The 23,812-nt window shown below is 47.4% G+C and overlaps 1 protein-coding gene and 1 long non-coding RNA gene across 3 annotated transcripts; one reads left to right on the forward strand and one right to left on the reverse strand.

Annotated features, from left to right (window-relative positions):
• Nucleotides 1-873: 873 nt before the first annotated feature.
• Nucleotides 874-22,657, reverse strand: LOC119443138 (zinc finger matrin-type protein 2). 2 transcript variants are annotated; one of them, XM_049662602.1, is made up of 6 exons: nucleotides 22,571-22,657; nucleotides 22,231-22,296; nucleotides 22,035-22,172; nucleotides 16,677-16,821; nucleotides 6,464-6,609; nucleotides 874-1,057 (listed from the first exon to the last, which is right to left on the reverse strand). In XM_049662602.1, the coding sequence occupies exons 2-6, from the start codon at nucleotides 22,243-22,245 to the stop codon at nucleotides 923-925; spliced, it is 579 nt and encodes a 192-aa protein (XP_049518559.1). In that variant the 5' UTR covers nucleotides 22,246-22,296; nucleotides 22,571-22,657; the 3' UTR covers nucleotides 874-922. The 2 variants fall into 2 exon arrangements, with proteins under 2 accessions (XP_049518559.1, XP_037564219.1); XM_037708291.2 differs by having other exon boundaries at nucleotides 22,231-22,305; nucleotides 22,433-22,628.
• Nucleotides 1,055-4,854, forward strand: LOC125943352 (uncharacterized). Its single transcript, XR_007465764.1, has 2 exons — nucleotides 1,055-2,093; nucleotides 2,132-4,854. It is a non-coding gene; the product is annotated as an uncharacterized LOC125943352 (long non-coding RNA).
• Nucleotides 22,658-23,812: the final 1,155 nt, after the last annotated feature.

Raw genomic sequence — 23,812 nt, forward strand, 5'->3', positions numbered from 1 at the left:
AAAGTCCAGCGAAATTTAGAAAATTTGTCAGTGAAGCTTGCTGGGATTCATTGGCATGCAATGGTAAGGTTGCGAGCGCAACGCCGAGTTGGAGTGCCTTTTGTACTTTGACGCTACTGACGTACCACTGTTCTTTTCAGTCGGCGCTCTTCAACTTCCAAAGCCTGCTGACAGTAGTACTGCTGCTAATATGCACTTGCGCATACATTCGTTCCATCTACCCGAGCCTCCTAGACAGGAATAAAGAAGGGTACGACCTACACTTAGGAAGTGCTGGATTACCGCCTGTGAACTGAAACGCGTTTACGTTAGTTACACATACTCAAATAACGCGCAGAACATTTACTTTTCTTCTTTTCATTTGTACCGGCACAGGCTACTTGGTGTGTTCTGGAAGTGTGCCCGCATAGGTTAGTACGTATGAATAGATTTGACGAGTACAAAGTTTGAATTCGACACACACGATAGACTAACGGCAGTTTCTTTCGCAGGCGAGCGCAAAAGCCCGTGGGTTGCGGGATGCTGCATCGCCATGGCGCTGAGCATCCTATTCTGGACGTGACGTCGTATGGTTCCCAGGACTCCCATCATATGATGTGACCTTTTTGCCCGTCAGTACTTTACTCGTCATGGTGGAAGCGGAAAGAAAATCCTGCGGCTGATTAGCCTGAAGCGTTGTGCCGTCTCCGACTGTCCTGATAGTGCCTGTTGTTACTAGAAGCTGTTTGCATTGTGCCCACAACCAACAACCCTAATCACGTATGTCAACGGCACTTCAGTAAGTTGCCTGTTAAGTTACAACCTTGGGGCACCGTCATGCAATTTCTACACATGCACTATTGTTCCCATTGTACAGATCAGTGGACACATATGTGAGCAGTAAAATTCGTTTCTTTTATTTTGTAAGTGTACGTGTGCACAATTACTTCTTTGACGAACCAAACCCTGAGAACCCCATGGTGGCAGCCATGTCGGGATCGACATCCTCCGAGGGCTCCTGGTGCTTTCGCTTTCGTTCCTTGCGTTTTTCACGGCGATACTCTCGCAGTTTCTCTTCCTGCAGTCATAGGATAAAACATTTTTTTCTTTTAATTGAGCATTGTTATTTTCAAGACTACAGATAAGTCTTAGTAACAAAGAAAGCAGGTTGGATAGCCACTCCGGGACTCTTGCACAGGCATTGAAAAGTGCGTAGGTATATAGGAAGCTATGCTTGCCGTATATGGCGTCTTGTACCAACTTAAGAGGGTAATACAGATATCACTGCTTTTTGTTTTCTTCAATTTTCCACCATCCAATCTTTCCACACCTTTAAAATTTTTTGGAATACTTGACACAACACTTATAAAACCGTAGAATGGCCCACATGAACTTCACATAAAAATTTGTAAGAAATGGCAGGCAGGTATGGTAAAGCTGTGCTGCTGAATGAAGAATCATATATATTCAAGGGCAGACTTGAGGTTTGAGAGATAGTCCTGGAGCTCAAGCAAAGCAACATGATCCTACAAACCAAATATTCTTGAGTACCGTATCTTGAATCTAGTGGTTGCCGTGCAACTGGCTGGCTGCAGATGCCTTCTAGTTAGTTCCTTGTTTACATTCAGCTGCAATATATGTAAGAGACGATACACCAGTTTTAATTTGGCCAGCTTGTGTTACGGCTGACAGCTGAAAATTCTTGCAAGGCTATTGAGCATAATCAGACTTGTAAAAAATGCAACAATTTAAGCTAGAGGCATGATCCTGGCAAGTGCCGAATGCCACTTCTCAGGCACATCACTGCCAAAAGTAACTTGCAATTAAGTAGCATATAATGCTGGGCCTATTGGTGCGGCAAATTATCTTAAATAAGAAACCAGCATAAGAGTGACGAGGACAGAAACGAAGAAGGCAAAAGTTTAATTTCCCCTTTATTAAGCACATTTTTCCGCTTGGTGATGCAGACTGTCTCACAGCCTCGTACGGCTGCAGCTGCCCGGCCCTGTGGGCAATAGCAGACTTAGCGGCGCTGCCATTCACTTTCTCAAGCTAAGTGGAGGAACGTTCTAGAATACAGAGGCGAGTCTGTGTAAGCCCGGCTAAGTAAAATTGTCGTGTGTCAGTCTGAGTGAACTAGCTTTGTAGAAAGTTTGATTCCGAGTCCAAGTGGGCCAAATTGAGTAGAATTTTGGTGAATCCGAGTCAGGGTAGGCACAGATGAGTAGAATTTTGATGAGTTTGAGTCTAAGTGAGCCCTAAGTGAAAAATAAATCTTGTAAGCAAGTCTAAGTGAATTCCGTTTAACAGCATTGGTCTGCAAGTTAAACAGAACTCGCTTAGACTCGCTGACAAAATACATTTCTTGCTTAGGGATTACTAGGATTCAGATTCACCTAAATTTTACACAGCCGGGCTCACTCAGACTAGTCAAAATTCTACTTGGCTGGGCTCACTCAAACTCGCCAAATTTCTACTGAGCCGTGCTCACTCGAACAGAGACTCGCCAAAATTCTACTCATCTGGGCTCTAACTCACCAGCACTCGTTCACCCAGATTCACAAGCTAGATTCACAAGCAAGTCCTAAGGAGTCGAGTCATCATTCACGACCTGCTGCCATAGGCACTCACACGGGCTACACAGCACCATTGACTCTCACTCATGCTCACTCCGACTTCCACTGAAACATGTTCATACACGCCATCCCTTTAAAATTATGGGGTTTTACATGCCAAAACCACGATCTGATTATGAGGCACGCCGTAGTGGGGGACTCCGGAAATTTGGACCACCTTAGGTTCTTTAACGTGCACCTAAATCCAAGTACACGGGTGTTTTCGCATTTCGCCCCCATCGAAATGCAGCCGCCATGGCCGCGATGCAATCCCACGACCTCATGCTCAGCAGCCCAAGCCCAACACCATACACCCCATCCCTTTACCACTCACCGGCACTCACTTGCACTCGTACTTGCATGTACAGTAGAACATCATTCATACATTTAGGAAGAAAACGCGAGAAAAAAACAACCAGAAAAACATACGACCTGAAGTCAATAAAAAATTTGGTGGACTCAACTCATTATGCGAAACATCGCGCTAACTGTTGCTGCACGAGGTGCCAATGTGTGCCGAGCGAGCGGGGCCCGAGCAGCCCAAGACACCCGAAGCAAGCTTATGTTTACACTCCCCATATTTGGCCTCTGTCAGCAGCATCCTTGGGCAGCGCATTTTGGTGGGAAGTGTTGCAGCACAAGACGCCGCAGACACGCCTCGATGTTGGGATCGAGCAACCCGAGATGTGCTTTGTTGTTTTCCTACTGCACAGTGTTTAAAAAAGGCGGCGGGAAACCAAAACGCAATCAAGCTGGTGAGCGAAACTGGAATAAAATGCCGCCAGAGTGAAGCATGACACTCACTCCACAATGCCTGCAACAGGAAATGGCAGCACGTTTCCACACACGCTGTCAAACAGATAGGCAAAGATGCTTATTGCAAAAGGCTTGGCGGCGACAGCTGCAGATGCAACATGTGATGACCTGTGAGATTTGCTGGTACTGGAAGAGAAAACAGTGCATGCTGGTATTTTCATGTGACACAGGCAGACGAGTACTAAGGAGAAGCTGCTGTGGCAGACGCCTAGTTCTCTCGATCATGCGTGCCTCACGCCTTTTTGCGGCCAGAAAATCTACCATACGACTGCAGTTTGGCGATGTACTGAGCCGTAAGGTCGTGTTTTTCGGGAATGTATGAACCAGTAAAAGAAGCGCGACTGTATTCGGTCACTTTTTGTGTTCTCGATCACTAACGTTGGCGCCGGAAAATTGGACGAAACGGAATCGTATCAATCAGGTTCTACTGCACTCGTTGAGTCACTCGCTTCCTCCTTGCATTTGCTCACATTCGTATTCATGTCCCCTCACTCACCAGCACTGCTGTTTCTACTCGTGTCCGCTCATACCCCCTTTTTTTTTTACACTCAACCTGCTAAAGTGTTGAGTATGAGTGAGTACTCTTGAGTGAGTATGCTGACCTATGAATTTTAGCAGCAGAAGTTGGACTTAGCCCGCAATGAGTAAACTCAATATCAACCAGATTAGAAGCTACAGACACCTAACACCCATATTTCACAAAGATAGGCTTACACAATGCATTTTATGTCCTGGCACGTTACATTTGTGAAAACTGATTTTTTTATTATACGTCCACTGTTCACATCTGCTCATTCAGGATCACTGTTTCTAATGGACACGACTCATGGATACACTGTTATATTCACCGAAAATGATATGAAGTCATCCTCGCATGTAGTTTCGTGATCACGTAAGCACCAGCTCACTGGGACTCGCAATCAGTCGGAGTCATCTCGACACACACAGGCTCAGATTCACACCTACTCAGACTCTCCTCGATACACTCAGACACATCTTGTCGACCTCGAACCTCTGCTTAACCTGATCCAGGGTTGGGCGATATCACACCTTTCAGGCTCAGCTCAATTCACTCAGACTAAAACTTCACTGGGCCTCACCTCAGTTTATTTGCCACCGTATTCTCAAATGATCCTTGACTTGAAGCTGTCCCTTCACTCCACTGAGTTGAGTACAGTGCCACCCCTCAACTTAGGAAGATGCTACGCTTCTCAAGAATTGACTTGGAGTGTCAATGAAGTGCAGTGGCCACTTCTGTGGAGGGGCACCACTGCCATTAACTTTCTTGAGTCAAAGTGGAGTTTTGAGTGAAGGAACGTTGAATTATATGGGGTTCTGACTCACTGGTCAGTCCGCATTTGAGTGATTCGACTGATGAGCAAGTTTGCTGCTATGGTGCCAAGTCTGAGCGGTTGTACAGCAAAGCAAATAAAACATTGCATCTACTTCAGAATATGTCTTTCTGTACTGGGGCATGACTTGTGTAGGAGTCGGTGGGTTTTATGCACCACAATCAGTGCTTACTCATTATGGTGCTTAGGAATGAACCATAATGGGTAGGCCTAACATAGACAATGATAATGTCAGACAAATGAGTGCTAATAAACAGGCCCGGAAGGTATTACTAAAAAGCACACACACAAATGAATCATCATAGTACAGTATTGACCATTTATAACGTAACTGCTTATAGTGCAGGACCGGACATAATACGGTCTTTTCAGACTTTCGTTAATTTTCCCATAGCACTCTATATATACGCATATCACTTATAGTGCACTTGCGGTACACGAAACACCGGTTATAGTGTGGCTGCCTGGAAGTTCGGCAGTCAATCTAGACGGCAAATGCTCCCCTCAAGCCACAAATATCGTATTTACTCGAATCTAACGCGCACTTTTTTTCCAATAAAACAGGTCCAAAAATTGCGTGCGCGTTAGAATCGAGTATGACCCTAAATCTGCGTTACCATATAGCCGTCGGCATTTCAAAATGGCCGCCTCGCACAGGCGTCGAAGCCTAGCTACCATAGCTTCCTCCATGTGCTACACTACACGTGCTCTGCGTCTGCTCTATCAGCATGAAGTACTGAGTTCATCATTATGCCGCATTTAAAAGGAAAGTGATCATATGTGCGGAGACGGACGGAAATCGGGCCGCATCAAGGGCGTTCGGAGAATCCAAAACTTGCGTTCAGGATTGGCGCATACAGAAGGAGAGGATTTTCGCCAGCAAAGCAATGTGGAATGGTTTCAGTGGACCAAAGCAGGACTTAATCTGTGACGATCCACTTCGGCGATACGATCGCCTTGGCCCTATCTTGAAAGCAATCTGCGATGGGGAAAGTTTGTCACGCGGCGTGTTTTCGCTGCTTATAGGTCACGTTGAAGCGAGAGGCATGATAGCACGAAGGTCAATTCGCTCGCCGCACTTCGTCACTCGAGCGTTTTGACAGTTCCTTTCCACGGTCAACGAGCGAGATGTGTTTATGTTTGCTTGTGCGTGCGTGACACCGTGCTTGTTAATTTATTTAGTAAGCGAATACAGACCCTACAGCACGGTGACATCGACGGCAGAAATGCGCCTAGAGTGTCCATTATCGCAATAAAATAGTTGTTTTGGTTATAGTGCGGTACCGCTTATAGTGCGGATATTCGCAACTCTGGCAACTTATGTTATAAGCGGTCTACACTGCATACAGAGCATCCAAGAGGGACACCTATACTTTCACATATCGCTCAAGTGCAGCATGAGCAGTCCCCCAATTTTTGGCATGCGAGAATGATCTGAAGTTCCGCTACATGACGGAAATTATGATAAATCTTATGATAAATAAAATGTCCTGTAATTCATCTGCCATGTTTCGTGCATGCAATACTTGTATACCTGACAAGAATATACTACAGCCCTTGCAACAATGGGAATGAGTCTACACTCGCTTGATGGCTCTTTAGAACGAAGTTTAACCCATCACATGCTCAACTTCAATGGCTACTGAAACTTAACACCACTGAAATCCACAAGCGGAAGTGGTATAAGGAAGGGCCCTATACCTCTTCTCGAAGCTCTTGCATACGCTGCTCAAAGTCGTAGTCTTTCTTCTTCTCTTCAAGCTTCTTTTTATTGACCTCGAACCTCTGCTTGACTTGATCCAGGGTTGAGCGCTCAACACGCATGGACATGCCCAGGTTACGCTGGTCTGCAAATGACATACCAATGATGCAGACAAGCACATTCTCACCAGTACAACACTTTGTACAAATTCTCTAGTCAGTCTGTGCAAAATGTAGTTTTAGGGGTTGCGAATAGTGATTTTTTAGACCAAATCGAATAGTGCCAGAAGCAAATCGAATACTGTTAGAATAGTTATCAAATAATGAATAGCTGTAACCAAAATTAATATAAAACGATGTTCCAATTCCAGTTTTCTTAAGGTTAGCAAGTTTATGTCATTACATAGTACGCTACGATGTGTTGCTTACTAAAAGCACAAATGGAGCACAAGGAGCAAACAAGTAGTTCTTCGCATGCACAGGGCTCTTTAAAGAGTGCTAATGATCGCTCTACAGACTGTAAAGTATGGCTACCTACGTGAAGTAGCCTGCTCCACTACACAAGTTCTCATGCTTTATGTCTGTACAACGCCCGCAGGGTTGAACATTTACCGTTCTTTTGCTCCAATTATATGTTTATTTGGGCGCAGTTGACGTTTAGAAATATTCGAAAAGTATTAGAAAAATATTCGCAAGCCCCTATGTAGTTTCTATCTCGGACATAGCAGTAATTAAGGTACAGCACTTTTCAACCGTACTAGTTACTTGTACAGCCCCTTTTATTTTTTTTTTCCAAACAAAGCTTTTAACAACATTACAGTTATGCCTTTAGTTATCTCAGACAGACATGCATGTACAACTTGCTCAGAAAACTGCAATTATACTTTCAAAGTTAAAAAAAAAAACAAATACTGTTTAGATCATATGCTAATATTGCTCAGTTGCAGCCTATGATGCTCCTAGGCCATTGCACTTTGTGAAGTACTTAAAGGCAATTGTGGGTCATGACATCCACTGTTACATGATCCATATTATCTATGTACATATCTGCTTGTTTGAGAAAGCGGACACCACACTCATGCCTCCTCAATTTTATTGACACTTGGGCTAGCTATGTTGGTGCCTCTAGCCAGCCAATCAGCTGTTTGAGCAGCACTCTTAAAATTTATTATCTTAAGCTAACATTACCATCACATTTCTCACTCACGCCATGACCTGTTCCACTCTGTCTTATGGATTGAGGCAGATGGATTACATCTGCGATGACAAATAAGTAGAAACATGAACATGGCAGAAATATTTCGCAACCTAATGGCCTCGGAGGATAGAAGATTGAGGTATGGAAACATACTAAACTTGAAAATATTGATACAAAACTGTCAGCTAATTACGGATGAAATTTGTACAAATTATGTCCACTATTCCATATATTGCATGTGCAAAGGTAGAATTATGCTATCCACTGTAATTGATCTCTACATAAACCTGTTTGCAGGCAAAAGAAGGCTGCTTAAGTCAATGCTGCAGTGGCAGCCAACTTCATGTTAGATTCACAAAAATTTTGGCAATTCCACACATGTTGTCAGTGAAATAAGGAAAATGTAGGGTACATGCAAAGTGTAAGCTAAAGGCACCCATTTAGCAAATCAAGGCAGAAAGAATGGTGTAACACATTCATTTAAGGTTTGATAAAGCGAGAAAAACAAAATAAATGCAGTGAAGACCAGCGTTGGTGAGGCAAGTGAGAACCTCGTCCACACGTTGCAGGTTCTGAGCAAATTTCAATGAGAAAATAACTATATCATCCAGATTGCACAAGCAAGTCTTCCACTTCAGGCCACACAGAACGGTGTCAATCATGCGCTCAAAAGTTGTGGGAGCATTGCAGAGGCTGAAGGGCATGACAAACTCGTAAGGGCCACCTGGGGTTGCAAACGCTGTTTTTTCTTTGTCGTCTTCGTGCGTCGGAATTCGCCAGTAGCCTGAACGCAGATCAAGACTGGAGAAATACCATATTTTTTGGTTTATAAGTCGCACCTTTGTATAAGTCGCACCCCCCTCAAAACGGCAGTTTTTCCGGAAGAAAACGTATATAAGGCGCACCGGTGTATAAGACGCACATTGTTCATTCGGTAAGCGATTAAAAAAAATGATTGACGTTTTACTTTGCGAACATGGGTAACGCGCATGGGTGCCATTCCTATATAATTGTGATAGCAATTTTATAGACACTCCAGGCGCATTTCTGCCGTCGCGGTCGCCACGACGGCAGAAATGCGCGGTTGTTTCATATAAAGTCCAAGAGCGATAGCATCATCCCCGTGCGCCGTATGCTGTTTGTGCGAGTGAAAGCGTGCGGCGGTGAGCCGAGTCACGCACAAGGGAGGAAAGCAGGAAGGCAGCTCGGGAGGGAGAGGGGGTGGTTTATACTCTAGTAGCAACTGCTTAGTTTGTGCAGCGGCGCGCGCCGTATCTTGACAGCAATCTGCAGATGCGACAACTTCGGGGTCGGTCGACTCGCGGTCAGCCTGCCGCTGCTTGTTTTGCTGCTCCGTCCTTCTCGCAAGGCGCTTGGCAACTCGATCACGAGAAGAACCCAGTACCTCCATAGTGTGCACACAACTCGTAGCAACTGCGAGAGGAGGTCAACTCAGCATGCTTCGTGTGGCCATTGCATCCAATCCAATTTTGACGGCAGATTTTCCGAAAAAAAAAAGAACATAAAACACACCGGCTAAAAAATCTGAAAAAAGCGCGACTTATAGACCGGAAAATACGGTACTCAGCACCTTGCAGGGAATCCACGACATCGTCAATACGAGGCATGGGGTATACATCCTTGCGCACGATCTTGTTGAGCGCTGTTATGAACGGGTTGGCGTTTCATCTCAGCACTGCCATCCGTTTTTGCAAGTCGGAGATTATACAGCCGCTGCTGCCAGTTTGTTGAGACTCGGGTAGCATTTAGGCCGGTGATCCTTCAGCCAAAGGGATGAGTACGTCCGGGAGTAAGAGCGAGAGAAAAAAGGGTTTATTTTACATATTTACAGTGGCTCCAAATATCGAAGCCCACTCCATGGGGGAGCACTTTGAAAGTCTAAGCTCACTACATGTCTGAGCACATGTCAGAACTCGTCAGGTCACGTCAGGACACCCCACTGCACGCAAGGTGTCTCCTTATAAAACATCGGTCTTCCCTAGTTGACCCGACTAGGGAATCAGATGACCTTGATGCGGCCAATCAGACGGGCCGTCTTGTTCGCTGAACTCCGCCTCCAATGTTGCACCTTCGAAGCACGGACGAGGCAATCCGGAAACAGGGGGTTGACACTCCTTCCACGAAAGTCGGTGACCTGTTTCTTGCCCTCCAACGGTCATCTTGCCCGGGTCGGGAGAATGGCCTTTGCACTAATCCCCGCGTCTAACGAAGGGGGGCAAGCTTCGTGAGCTTCTTTGTCATCGCGTCCCAGCCGGTGTCGCGCCGCGTCGCCAAGTAGGCGGCTGCTGATGAAGGGGGTGGCATCGGGGGAAGCACCTAAAGAATGCGCACTGCCTAGTTGGGGCGCTTGTTTGCCCGTCTCGTCGGTGTCTGGCACTGTCGCCGTCTCGGCGACGCTCATGAAAGGGCCTGCCTCGATGGGAAACAATCAAAGAATGCGCCCGGCCGATTCGGGGCCGGTGATCCTTCAGCCAAAGGGATGAGTACGTCCGGGAGTAAGAGCGACAGAAAAAAAGGGTTTATTCTACATATTTACAGTGGCTCCAAATATGAAAGCGCACTCCATGGGAGATCACTTTGAAAGTCTAAGCTCACTACATGTCTGAGCACATGTCAGAACTCGTCAGGACACCCCACTGCACGCAAGGTGTCTCCTTATAAAACATCGGTCTTCCCTAGTTGACCCGACTAGGGAATCAGATGACCTTGATGCGGCCAATCAGACGGGCCGTCTTGTTCGCTGAACTCCGCCTCCAATGTTGCACCTTCGAAGCAAGGACGAGGCAATCCGGAAACAGGGGGTTGACACTCCTTCCACGAAAGTCGGTGACCTGTTTCTTGCCCTCCAACGGTCATCTTGCCCGGGTCGGGAGAATGGCCTTTGCACTAATCCCCGCGTCTAACGAAGGGGGGCAAGCTTCGTGAGCTTCTTTGTCATCGCGTCCCAGCCGGTGTCGCGCCGCGTCGCCAAGTAGGCGGCTGCTGATGAAGGGGGTGGCATCGGGGGAAGCACCTAAAGAATGCGCACTGCCTAGTTGGGGCGCTTGTTTGCCCGTCTCGTCGGTGTCTGGCACTGTCGCCGTCTCGGCGACGCTCATGAAAGGGCCTGCCTCGATGGGAAACAATCAAAGAATGCGCCCGGCCGATTCGGGACGCAACAGCGCTCTGTAATCGACACGAAATTGCACAGAGCCATCTTTTTTCGGGCCAAAATGAGCGGAGACGACCAAGGGCTAGCAGAGGGGCGGATTATCTCATGTTGCAGCATGTCGGCGATGTTTTCCACAATAATTTTCTGCTCAGCTAGAGATACGTGATACGGCCGGCGACGCACGATGGATCTGCCGTCCGTCTGAATCCAATGCGCTGTCCAATGTCCCAATGTCGAGGAATGGGTGTCAAATGATCCTTCAAGACCAAACTGCATGAGAGCGATTTTGTATGCAATGGCGACGAGCGACGAAACGGGCCGTCGCGCAAACAGATCGCTCAGTTCTGGAAATCTAGAATTCGTCGCTCGTCACCTGGAAGTGCTACGAGCTACTAGCCAATAGCGCGAAGCTGGAGCAGGGGTTACATCAGTCAAGTACTACTGATTGTCACACGAAATGAGCGAACGACTAAATTTTGATATGTGCAAATATAGCAACCTAGTGCAAGACCTTTAGAAATATTTATCCTGCCTTTTACAGTAAAGCACATCAACATAAATTAATAAAGCACGCCTCACGCCAGTTTCGGCGCATATTTACTGCCCTCGTACCGGCAACACTGAGGAGACGTCGCCCAAAGCCGTCGCTTGAGTGCGGTATGACTTGTAGGGGACCAGCGAACACGACAGCCATCTTTATCGCATCGCTGTCGCGCGCAAGATCGCGTGCATGCTGTTTATACTTCATGCTTTGTCAACAAGGCAAGTTACTGTTGTGTCTGCGAAAGAGTCAAGTCGGAGCTGATTACGGCTGCAAGAGCGTAGGTAGAGCGAGAATGTCCAGAAGGAGGGCTTTTAGAGGGATCAGCCGGGGAACGACAGAGAGAGGCTCTGAATCAGCAACACAAGCCAAAGTGGTGCCTTGAGGAAGGAGAATTTTTTCAGGTGTTGTGTTCATTGCGGTGACAAGTGTAGAACCATTTTCAAATATATCTAGGCCTAATACAATGGCTATCCCTTTTGTGAAACAATGCGCAGAAAGAACCACTAACGCATCGCCATGGTTGATGACGTCGGACTTGATAAGAATTTTCTGACAGCCTGGTGGTAGCTTGGTATCTTCTGCAGCGAACAGATGAAGTGGCTCGTAGTTTTCATTGCCCAGCGAATAGTCAGTGTTGGTCATATGTACGACACCTTGCCCATAACATACAGCAGCTGAAGCAGAAGCAAGGAAATCCCATCCTAAAATGAGCTGGTTGGAGCAGGGCAACAGCACAGCAAATAGATGCCATCGATCATTACACACACAGCACAAAATGCGGAAGGGCGGACAGTGTTCCCTTGAGCTGCAACCAGCGTGGGTCCATCGTAAGGAGTCGTAACTTTCCCGAGATGCCTACACAAATCAGCGTGAATAACTATTAGATAAAGTGGCACCAGTGTCTCCCAAAGCATCAACTTGCACACCGTCTACGAACACAGACATCATATTACAAGGGCGCACTGGAGAAATTGCAGTCCTGTCGGTGAATGCAGTTTTTCCTCCGAGAACTGCATTAATTAGTTTTCCGGGCGACGATCAGAAGTGAACGAGGCAGGCCGAAGCGTTGACGAGGAGCTACGGAAGGGCGAAGATGAGCAGTGTCTGGTGGCGCGATAGCCATTGGGTGTCTTGGTTGTTGCAGGCGGAGATGTGGAACGACACAGAGGGGATGCGTAACGTCGGCTTTGATAAGAGGCCCCACCGAAAAACGCATCGCATTGATGGATGTTGTATCCACAACGCTCATCTTGTTGACACTTGTGGCAAAAAATTGATATAGGGTCGCAATAACCACAGTAATAGCAGATGGGACGAGATGGACGCCAAGGCAGGTAGTCGGGGGCATTCGGCACACTAGGAGATAGTGCGGTCAGATGGGTCGATGAAGGCTCACAAGTGGCATGGACTGGACATTGGCCGGAGGAGCGACACCAACCTGCGCGTATGTGGGTAGAGGCAACATGGAACGGATACTGGTTGGAGGTGTGGTGGCAATCTGCGTATATGTTGGTAGGAGGCGAGGGGCAGGAGGGTCCACATGTGCAGAACAGGTCATGGGTGCAAGCTCCTCCTTGATGACGTCGCACAAGGCTGCACCAGGAGGCTGAGTAGGAAGCACCAACAGAGGTGACAAGCCAAGTGATTGAAGTTCTTCGCGTATAATTGTCCGGATTATGACACGCAGGTCAGGGTCTGCCGTAGAATGGTGTTCGCAGAAGTCTGGCTGCAAGTGCATGGACTCGAGCTCGTCGAGGCGCTGGCACGTCAAGATGATGTGAGCGACGGTAGCCGGGTTCTTGACGGTGAGTGCGTTGAAGGTCACAGTCCCAATACCTTTAAGAATGTGATGCATCCTGTCTGACTCAGCCATTGCATCATTGACATGGCGACAGAGTGCAAAAACATCCTTGATGTACAATGTGTAGGACACGCCGGAGTGTTGTTTGCGAGCATCGAGAGTTTTCTTCACTAGGGCGGAGCGAACCCCCGGCGCGCCAAAAACTTGCCGAAGCTGCTGCTTGAAGTTGGTCAACTCGGCGAAATCAATCTCATGGTTGAAAAACCAAATCTTCGCCGCACCCGTCAGATAGAATGTGACATGGCGGAGCTTGAGGAGAACATCCCACCGATAAGCAGAGCCCCATGCCTCGCATTGACGATGACCCGGATTCCCTGCAAGGTGCCGAATATTTCTCCAGTCTTGATCTGCATTCAGGCTACTGGCAAATTCTGATGCACTAAGACGACAAAGAAAAAACAGTGATAGCAACCCCAGATGGCCTTTATGAGTTCAACGTCATGCCCTTCGCCCTCTGCAATGCTCCCGCAACTTTTGAGCGCATGATTGACACCGTTCTGCATGGCCTGAACTGGAAGACTTGCCTGTGCTATCTGGATGATATAGCTATTTTCTCATGGACATTAGCCCAGCACCCGCACCGTCTGGACGAGGTTCTCATGCGTCTTGCCAACACTGGTCTTCAGCTCAACACCAAAAAGTGTCATTTTGCAAGCAAGAGAATCAAGGTGTTAGGTCATATTGTGAGCAAGAATAGTATTCAACCTGATCCTGACAAGATTTCGGCTGTGCTTCGCTTTCCTTGTCCAGAAAATACCAAAGAACTACGCAGTTTTCTTGGCATCGCTTCCTATTTTTGCCTATTTATACGTGACTTCGCCTCTATAGCTGCTCCTTTACACAACTTACTTCGTTCTGGTGCTTCCTTCATGTGGTCACCGTAATGTGAACCTGCCTTTGCCCAGCTGAAGGGCGCCCTCACATCAGTACCTGCCCTGTGTCATTTTGACGAGACAGCACCCACACTCTTGCACACTGACACTAGCGTCCATGGCATTGGTGCTGTCCTCCTCCAGCAAGACAACTTTTCGCGTGAGAGTCGTTGCATATGCAAGCTGCATACTCACAACTGCCGAGAGAAGAACTGAGCAGGAGTGCCTAGCTGTTGTTTGGTCCGTCCAGAAGTTTTGCCCTTATCTCCAGGGCCACCATTTTACCATAGTTAAGGACCACCACGCCTTATGCTGGCTTTCCACCCTGAAGAATTTATCAGGACGTCTTGGTCGCTAGATTCTTCGTCTGCAAGCATATGACTTTGAGATCACCTACAAGTCTGGTAGAAAGCACCAAGATGCAGAAGCTCTTTCTGGCTGCCCCCTTCCTACAACTGCACTCAATTGTTCTGCATCCACCTCCAGTGACGCACTCACTGATGTCTCTTCTACGGTGGTTTCGTCCTTCGCAGCTCTTGATCATCTCACTTCGCACGACCATGAATCATTTTTTTTTCAACAACTCGCCGACTCATACTGTCGACATATCATGACCGCCTTCGTAGAGCTTCGCGCCCGCCTAATACCCGGCTTCGTCGACAGCTGACACAGTCCAAGCTGGACAACTCCGTGCTGTACTGTCATATCCATCATCCAGACGGTCGACGCTGGGTGACCGTACTGCCTCGCTGCCTTCGTGCACTTGTCCTTCAGGCATTTCATGGCGATTTGACAGCTGGCCACCTTGGTATCCAGAATACTTACGACCTCATAAAAAGTCGCTTCTACTGGCCTGGACCAGTGTGGCGAGGTAGATCGAAAGTGGCCAATATGAGCTCCTGCTGGGCAACTACTACCAGTCTCGTGTCCTGCGGAACCGTTCGAGATCGTTGGCATCTTTCTCTATGGGCCACTTCCTATGACTCCCACCAGTAGTCGATGGATAGTGACAGCTGTCGACCACCTCACGCGCTATGCCAAAACAGCTTGCGTGAGTTCTGCATCTGCTTCTGAAGTTGCTGCCTTTATTCTTCATGCCATCATCCTGCATCATGGCGCCCCTCGTGTCCTTCTGGGTGACCGCAGGAAGACATTCCTTTCGCAAGTGGCAAGCAAAGCGCTTGGAGCCTGTGGCATCACCCACAAGACTACTTCAAGTTACCATCCTCAGACCAACGGTTTGACAGAGCGGTTTCGTTGTACGCTCCGACATGATAGCCGCCTATATTCAACCAGATCACAGAAATTGGGATGCAATCTTGCCATTCGTTACGTTCGCGTTTAACACCGCCATTCTACCTTGTTTATAGCCGGTCGCCCAGTTCTTTTCTTCTCTGCCCCGGTCAGTCCATCTCCACCTACCTGTGAAGAATATGTTTTCCGCCTCGCCCATTGTCACCAGCGTGCCCGCATCAACACCGAAGCCAGACAACTGGACCGCACGGATTATAATGACGCATCTCATCACGTAGTTTTCTACCAGCATGGCGAAGAAGTGCTGCTCTGGACACCAGTTCACACTCCTGGGTTGTGTAAGAAGTTCCAGTTCCTTGTTTATTGTTTATACACGGTCCTGCAAAAGACTTCTCCTGTTAATTATCGTGTGGCCCCTGTCTTCGCCTTAACTGACCACCGTTGCCGCTCTACCGAAGTGGTCCACGTTTCTCGTATGAAGCCCTTCATGCAGCGTTCCCCGTACCTTAAGGCTGCGGCCAGGATGGCCGCTCTCACACGGGGGAAATTTGTGTGCACATTTATTGTGCACTTCATCATCTGTATATTATCATCATCAGTGCAGACTGTGCCGAGGTTCCTTCACCGTGTCTCTCGGGCTCAATAAAGGTCAGTCCTTACTGTTATGTCACCGCAGAAGATAACTCGCATGGAAAGATCTTGGCAAATGCAATGCAGATAGCTTGACTTCACAAACTATGTTACCACTGACAAAGTACGTGCCGTTAGACGTGAATATCCTGCGAATAAACGCAGGTTTAGCACTGCCAACAGAGAGAAGAAAAGTGTTCACTGACAATGTGATTAGCACTTTAAGTGCACCTGCCTAAAGAAGTGGAAGAAACAAAGGAGGAAAAATGTGAAGTTCCAGCATTAAAACAAACAAACGTAGGTGCACATGAATGTGAATGCACTGCTTGTTTCCGATGTTATAATCACATTTAAGTTTGTTTTTACGTTCTAGGTACTTATTACGCTGACTTTGCTGCCAGATTTTTCATATATTAACGCTTAAATTCTGGACTGTTAGATGTAGCGAAATGACTATGGCATGGAGGTGGCATGGGCATAACTTTCTGTACCTCAACATCAGTTCTGAAATGCTAGCAGCATGGCAGCCTTGAGCATCGAAAGGCATCAAACACAAATATTGTGGGGAATTTTACATTTTGCCCATCATTGTAGAATTGGATGGTTTACCTCAACAGCAAATATAGAAAACGGCCCCACTGTTGCACCTATTACACCATTTTAGCAACTGGTGCTCACTTACGTTTTTTGCCATTGATGTGGTCCAGGAAGTTGATGGAGTCTTTGACCACGCAGTCACAGACATTGCAGTAGTAACCCCCAGCTTGGGAAGCTGGTGTTGTTTTTGTTATGACACATGTCTTCCCAAGCTTCGAGTCAAGGTCAACCTGCATCAACATTAGAGAAGGAGCATCAGAGCTGCACCGTATTCACACAGGGGGGGGGGGGGGGGTATTCTGTTGGAGTCCACCTAGTCGACTGTCAATTTCGAGATTGGCTCCAGCTGCAGAAGCGAGAAGGAGCCAGTCAGTCTCCTTCTTGCTCGTGCAGCTGAAGCCAAATGGCGACAGCCAAAATGGACAGTCCACTAGGTGGACTCTGACAGAATACCCCCCAGGACACAGATAAACGTATGTGGCACAAGACTACGCAGTTTGTCTTTCTGTGCCTACGTCATCAAGGTTTGGTATGTGATGTGCCTCACAAAGTAAATTGGGCCAATCCCGGAGGTGCTGAAGACTGGGCTGGTCCCGAAGACAGTATAATCAAAGGTGTGACTTCGCAGGCTGATCCTGACACCAGTGTACGGTATGTGTTCTTGCAAGAATTTTAACGTGGTTTGTAATGCAGGCCGATCATGGAGGTAGTTCAATCAAATGCCTCGTTGGGCCAATCCTGATAATGCTATCACATTACTGTCGCTCGGGTGCAGCATGTGGATCTAGCTGCTTTGCCACTTTCTCCAGGTTTGGTGCCAGTGTCTTTCCGAGTAGATGTAGTGAGGGGTCTGTCACACAGCCAAGATGCACAGAGAACACTAAGTACAAAGAACAGCTTTGACATTAGCAAGAAGTGTGGAGAGAAAGCAGCTGCACAGTGGCGCTGGTTTATATATTAGAAATGGTGTTCATATAAGCTTGATGCGACCCTAAAGGACATTTATGAACATCTCGATAGGGAGGTACAATTGATCATGTCTTCAAAAGGGGTGTTGATGCATTATATGTCAAGCATTATGTTTTGTACTTCTCCGTGCATTCACCTACACTTGCAATTCTACAAACACCGCAAGGCCAACAGGATCTCGGTATTGAGAGTCTGATCGAAGTGGTCAAGAAGCTACGCATCCACCGATTGACACAGTGTGTAGGATTATGCATATTTTTCTCTATGATCTGTTGTGGCACCCATATGGAGCACACTTGCACATAAGTGAAAGGATTGGCAGCACCGAGGAAGGAACCTGTGCTTCTAATAAAGCAGCCTGGGTGCACAACCAAGGTAACAGCGCAATGGAAACAGAAGCTGACTTGTGTCTTCACTTTCAGCCCAAGCAGCAGTATGAATGAGTGATAAGTCTATCTAAACCTCTATAAAATAGACATCACACTCAATAGTTTGCCACTCCCAAAGTGGTGGAAGCCGACTAGGAGCCATTAGCACATTCTCTTAAAATAGTATGTTTCTTCAGTTGACTCTTCTAAATGCAGGGACAAAGAAGTGCTCACAGACGGGCAGTTTCAATAAAGCCTGGCAGCGGATATGTCACTTATAGTGGAATGGTATGGGTGTTCTGCATCGGCATTTATCTTCAGGGTGTAGGATAAACTTAAATACGTTCTTTGGAGACGCAGGGACCATTCATCCGACTCAACATACAGGCTTCCTACAGGGCTAGTCCTGAAGGCGCCTGTAGCAAGCAGGATACCCAGATGGTGAACGGGGTCTGACGTCCTTAAAGCACTAGGTGTTGCAGAGTTATAAACAATGGCTTCCTAGTCAAGGCGTGACTGTATAAAGCTTTTCCATAAGCTAAGGAGGCATCTCCTGTCGCTTCCCCATGATGTGTGTGACAAGAGCTTCAGCAAATTCATAGCCTTCAGGCACTTTGTTTTCAGGTGCAGGACAAAAGTTAACTTGCAGTCTAAAATGATACCTAAAAATTCACGTTTACGGCTCACAGATAGTCGTCCTCCGTTGAAGTCTATCACGGGGTCAGACAGTATACCTTTTGATCGAGAAGAGTACGTGAGGCGAACGCGACAGTTTGCAGTGATGTTTTGTTATCCTGCTGCAGTACAGCACCTAGTCCTTATCCTGAGGCATCAGTTGTAACGTGCACAGGTAACTGAGGATCAAAAAGGTGAAGAACCTCGCAAGATGTAATCAGAGCTTTCAGCTGCTCCAAGCCGCTTTGTGCTGCCGCCGTCCAAGCACAAGGCGCATTTCCTCTAAGCAAAGCGTGCAGTGGCTCCACAACATCAGAAAAATGTGGGATGAACTTGGAGTAGAAGCCTGCAAGTCCCAGCAGCGAGCGAAGTTCATTAATATTAGTAGGCGATGGTGCCTTGGTTATCGCCTCGATAGATGACATCAGTGGAAATAACCCTTTGGCGCTGACAACATGGCCTAGGAAAGTCAACTCTGCGACGTCAAAAACACATTTATGATTGAGCCTGAGGCCAGCATCAGAGAGTCGTTTCAAAACAGCGCGCAAATTGACTAAGTGATCCTCTCGGGAGCGTCCATACACAATTATGTCGTCAATGTAAAATAAGACACATTTGCATCATCTTCTAAAACGCTCACGGTGCCGATGCCAGTCCGAAGCAAACCCTCTTGAAGCGAAATAGTCCGTCATGCGTTATAAACGTGGTAAAATCACGACTTTCTGGACTTAGTGGCAACCGATGATATGCAGAAGCTAAATCTAGCTTGGAGAATCGCTGTGCACCAGCCAAGCTGTTCAAAAGTTCCTCAGTCTGTGGCAGGGGAAAACTGTCCACTACTATAGCTATGTTTGGCGCTCGTAGGTCTACGCACATGCGAATCGAGCCATCCTTTTTTCTGGCTACGACAATTGGTGAGACCCACTCTAAAGAGTCGACGCGCTCAATGATGTCCTGAGCTTCTAATTTTTTACTTCTGCCGAGACTTGCTCACGAATGACGAGTGGTAGTCGTCTCAGCTTGCTGGCCACTGGTTGAACAGACGCGCAAACTCTGACCTTGTGAGTGAAACCCTTGACAGTTCCTAGCTGTTTTTCAAACAAGTGCTCGAACTCGGAACGTAATTCAGGAGATAGCACAGGGGTTTCTTGTGTCATTAGCAGACATCTGAGCGGCGACCCTTGAATCTTCATATCCAGAGCTGCGATACCATCTAAACCAAGAATGGTTCCTCCAGGCACAACGTACAGAAGAACAGAAGTGCATCGGCCGTGAAATGTAGCTGGAGCAATGAAACGTCCTTTTATAGGAATTGCTGACTTAGAATGATTGAGGAGCTGGACGGATGTTGATGTCAGAGGAAATGCAGTGGCATAATGCTGTTGGTAAAGTTCTTCGGCTAGGATTGAAGCCGATGATCCAGTGTCAATCAGGAACGACACGGAAATTCCTTCAATTTCCAACATTGCATAAATTCCCTTCTAACGGCTCCATATGTGACAAACACTTATGTCATCGTCCGGGTCAGCTGTATGTTTGTCGTCTTCCGCGACATGCTGAACTTTTTTTTTCCTGCCTTTCGGAGAGACTTGCAGACCTTTTCCAAATGGCCAATCTTCTCAATTTCACGACACTTATGTGTATTAGCTTTCCAGAGAGAACTATTCGCAAGGTGGTACAAAGAACCACAACGACAGCATTCTTGCTCTTGCAAAGCTCGACGGCTTTCAGTTTGCGTCTTATAGCACGTGCACGTGCCACAGTGCTTTTCTCTCCCATTTAAAGTGTTTGTGTCGTTAACGTGATGCACTCATGCTTCCTGTCGTGCAAGTTCTCTCGCTTCTCTTTTCGCTTGATCATGCTGTTTCGCAATGGTAAGGGCCCGAGAAAGCGTAAGAGACACTTCCAGTAGAAGACGTTCGCGCAAATATTCGCTAGTATTTTTTTCTATGAACTGGTCGCGTATCATATCGCCCATCAAGTCACCGAAATTGCATGCTCCAACGAGACCTCGTAGCACGGTGACGTAATCGACCGCAGTCTCACCTGGGGCTTGTGCACGTCGACGGAAAAGGTGGCGCGCTGCAGTGACGTTGCCAGAGCTCTTGTAGTGGTCTTCAAGCATCACAATGGCGCGGTCGAACTCATTTGGGCCAGGAGACGTCAACGTCTCTCCAGCGGCGCTGGAAGCCAAAAAGCGCAGGTCGTCCTCCGACGTCAGACTCTGGAAGATACGTTGTCCTTCCAAGCCCAAGCAGTTGAGCAGAATCGCCTTCCGACGCATGGCAGGTAGGTCGGAGGCGCCCGACACCACCATGTAGTTCTTGAACGCTTGAATCCATTGCTCCCATGGAATGACCGGGTGTCCAGGTGATGGCAGGAAAGGGGGTGGCGGTTGTAGCCCCGAAATACTCACCGTAGAGATGACACGCAGCAACTGAAGGCACAGATGAAGGGCAAGCCGGTAGCACATGGGCTGTTAAATCCTCGTCGCCAAATATGTTGTATCGTGCATGAGACTCAAAGGAGATATTACTCAGTCCCTGACCGTTTTTCCATCTTCATCTTTCTTTTTCAGGCCGGCTCCAAGCACGTGCCTTCTAATGGCGCTGCAGTCGGCAGCGATGCCTTGAATAACACTTGCAACAGCCAGGTGACACTTAAATCAATCAAAAGCTTGTCAAGGGTCTTGTAGCACCAGTACACAACCTTTGACTTACTAGCATTAGAAGAGTGGACATTCTGGCAGCAGCCGGTAAGTTGCTTGAAAGAAATTTTTCCAACAGTTTAGCCCCATTGGCTTCACCTTGCTAATGCTGGCAGAGTCGCCTAAAGAAATATTTGCCAGTACTTTGTAGATAATATCGGCAAACGGAGGCCTGCAGGAGTGCACCTGAGATTATAATCAAGAGGGCGGAGGTGGGTCTTCTGGGCACCTAAGGCACAGTGAGGGGGATCAAATCTAAAACCAAGGCGGTCCGTGCGTCGCGGCCGCCGAGGCCGAAACTAGCCGGATGGTGTTAGCACACAAGATCGGCTGTTCGCGACGACACGCTCGGCACGCGGAGGCCTCGTCGAGCCTTCAATCCACGGTCCGGCTCGGGTTCCAGTTTGCGTGTCCCCGCTGTCCCTTAGCTGTCCTGGAGGCACCGCTAAAGCATGCCAAATAATGACACGCCCTTTACACTTAGTAGTTGGTCGCGGCCCGGCCGAACTGCCGGTAAAATTTCTTTTGAGCGATTCTGCCCGCAGAGCATGCAGACGCCATTCGCTTCGGCGTGGCTTCAAAACAAGCGCACACAGCCAGAAGCCTTAATATATATATAGTGGTTCAGATAGAGGGGAAAGGACGCTATTTTCTGCTGCCCAGAAGGGAGCACGGCTCAGCATCGGGAGCCTTAATGATGCGAAAATTCGCACACAACGGTTACCTTATAGTCTCTGGGCTTGAGCGTGTCTCGTTTCACAGGGGCCAACGGCTCCTCGTCCTCGTCTTCGAGTCGAAGCCGCTCCTCGGCGAGCTTCTCGTACTCCTCGCGGTCCCATTTCCTCCGGTGATCGGCCGGCCTCTGCACAGAACCGTATGTTAAATCATGCGTTCATGTCTGCCAGCGACCGAAAACTAACAGGCAAACCAGCCATTGGTCAGGCGTTGCTCCACACCGTGCGAGCTGCAGATGATCACTGTACCCCGTTTGGCGACTGCGTAAAGTGATAGCATTTAAGTCCTTTCAGCAATGCTCGATGCAGAGACCACCCGAAGGCTTCACAATACAGGACAATATACACACTAAATACATACCGTCAAAAAATGACGTACAGTACATACCTTTTAGGTTCGGTCTCACCGCGCAGTTTGCACGGTGCAAGTTTCACAAGCACACTGAGGCCCTTTTCATTAAGTTGCCCGTGGAAAGCGGCAGTAACAGACAGGTTGGGGCCCGCAAATCAAATATCCCTCGGCAAGCACAACTCACAGAGAATGCTTTCCACTAACAACAGACGAACTACAACAAGCACTAGAACCACAGACACGAAACCCAATGAAACGGTCTGAAATGCACTTTCAAGCCAATACAAGTTTGTTAGCTAGCCTTTGCCGCGGATCTGCACAAGCCAAAGACATTTAGTATCCAGGTCAATCCAATTGTTGTTGCTCCTTGTTTGTTTGAGAATGGTTCTTTATTCTACGGTTTCGAGGGTTGTGGGAGCAGGTCGAGGAGGTTAGCGCAGATGGCTGGCTTCTGCACTAATCCTGTATAGAGTCGGCATTGCAACATTGGCCCTCGCCCCATACGCTTGGCACACAGCAACTTTTTTTTTTTTTTTCTGTAACCGATTTCTTGTTTCTGAAGCTCTTGTGTTCCAGAGAACTGCATACTCGTACCTTGTAATTGCACAAGTCTTAACAGCTGGCGTTAATAAAGGATAACAATCCGTTAAGCAAATGTTGTTTCAAAGAGTTTCGGCCGCTATTACATAATTGCGCATCTACCTGTAGGTTAGCAACGCCTGTGATACAGCTATCTGTCACCTGAATGCAGTATTCTGCGCATGGTCTGCGGGACTGGCCGATTCCGCACAGCGTAATTTCACAGCCTCCTTTTCGCTGCGCGTGTTCGAAAAAAAGGTTTTGCTACTATGGTCATGTGAAAGCTAGCTGCGCAACAGCCGAGTTGAATTGCTGTTCGACGATTGCTTTTCTAAACGACATTTTACCAGCTTTTTGTACCCAACAGTAGATGGGTAAACAGCCTGCGGCAAGTGTACCCGACCCATAAGTTTTTTTTTTTTTTTATCACTTGCCCAGTTTAGTCACCTCGGTGCAGCCAGCAACATGACAGTAAGCTATGATAGGGCACAGCTGCAAGGTGAGATTCGGTAAACTGTCATACTGTAGACAGTAAACACTGAAAATATAATGGACAATATTTGCAATAGCAAAAACGTCTACGTTGTCTTTTAAACAGATTTTGCCATGACATTAGTTTTCTGAAACAAATGGGCTGGACATTATCCAAACCACGCATTTTTCAATGATTTGCAGTGTGAGAAGAACGATCAGGGAAGCACCAAACAAGCCATCTAGATCACCATAAGTTTACATTATAGTTGCCTAAAACTTGAAAACCAGTACCTGCAAAAAGAAAAAAATACATGTTTTGTCCTGCAGAAAGAAAAAATACACGTTTTGTGCATATGAAACATG

This window comes from Dermacentor silvarum, chromosome 2, assembly GCF_013339745.2.
Source record: "Dermacentor silvarum isolate Dsil-2018 chromosome 2, BIME_Dsil_1.4, whole genome shotgun sequence".
Classification (NCBI taxonomy): Eukaryota; Metazoa; Arthropoda; class Arachnida; order Ixodida; family Ixodidae; genus Dermacentor; species Dermacentor silvarum.

What these genes read in the sequence shown, in the direction of transcription:
- LOC119443138 (XM_049662602.1), bottom strand. An exon ending in TCAAGCCCAGAGACTATAAG is followed by an intron (nt 16,822 to 22,034) that starts GTAACCGTTGTG and finishes ATGTTGATGCAG; the next exon opens with GTTGACCTTGACTCGAAGCT. An exon ending in TGCAAGAGCTTCGAGAAGAG is followed by an intron (nt 1,058 to 6,463) that starts GTATAGGGCCCT and finishes CTATGACTGCAG; the next exon opens with GAAGAGAAACTGCGAGAGTA.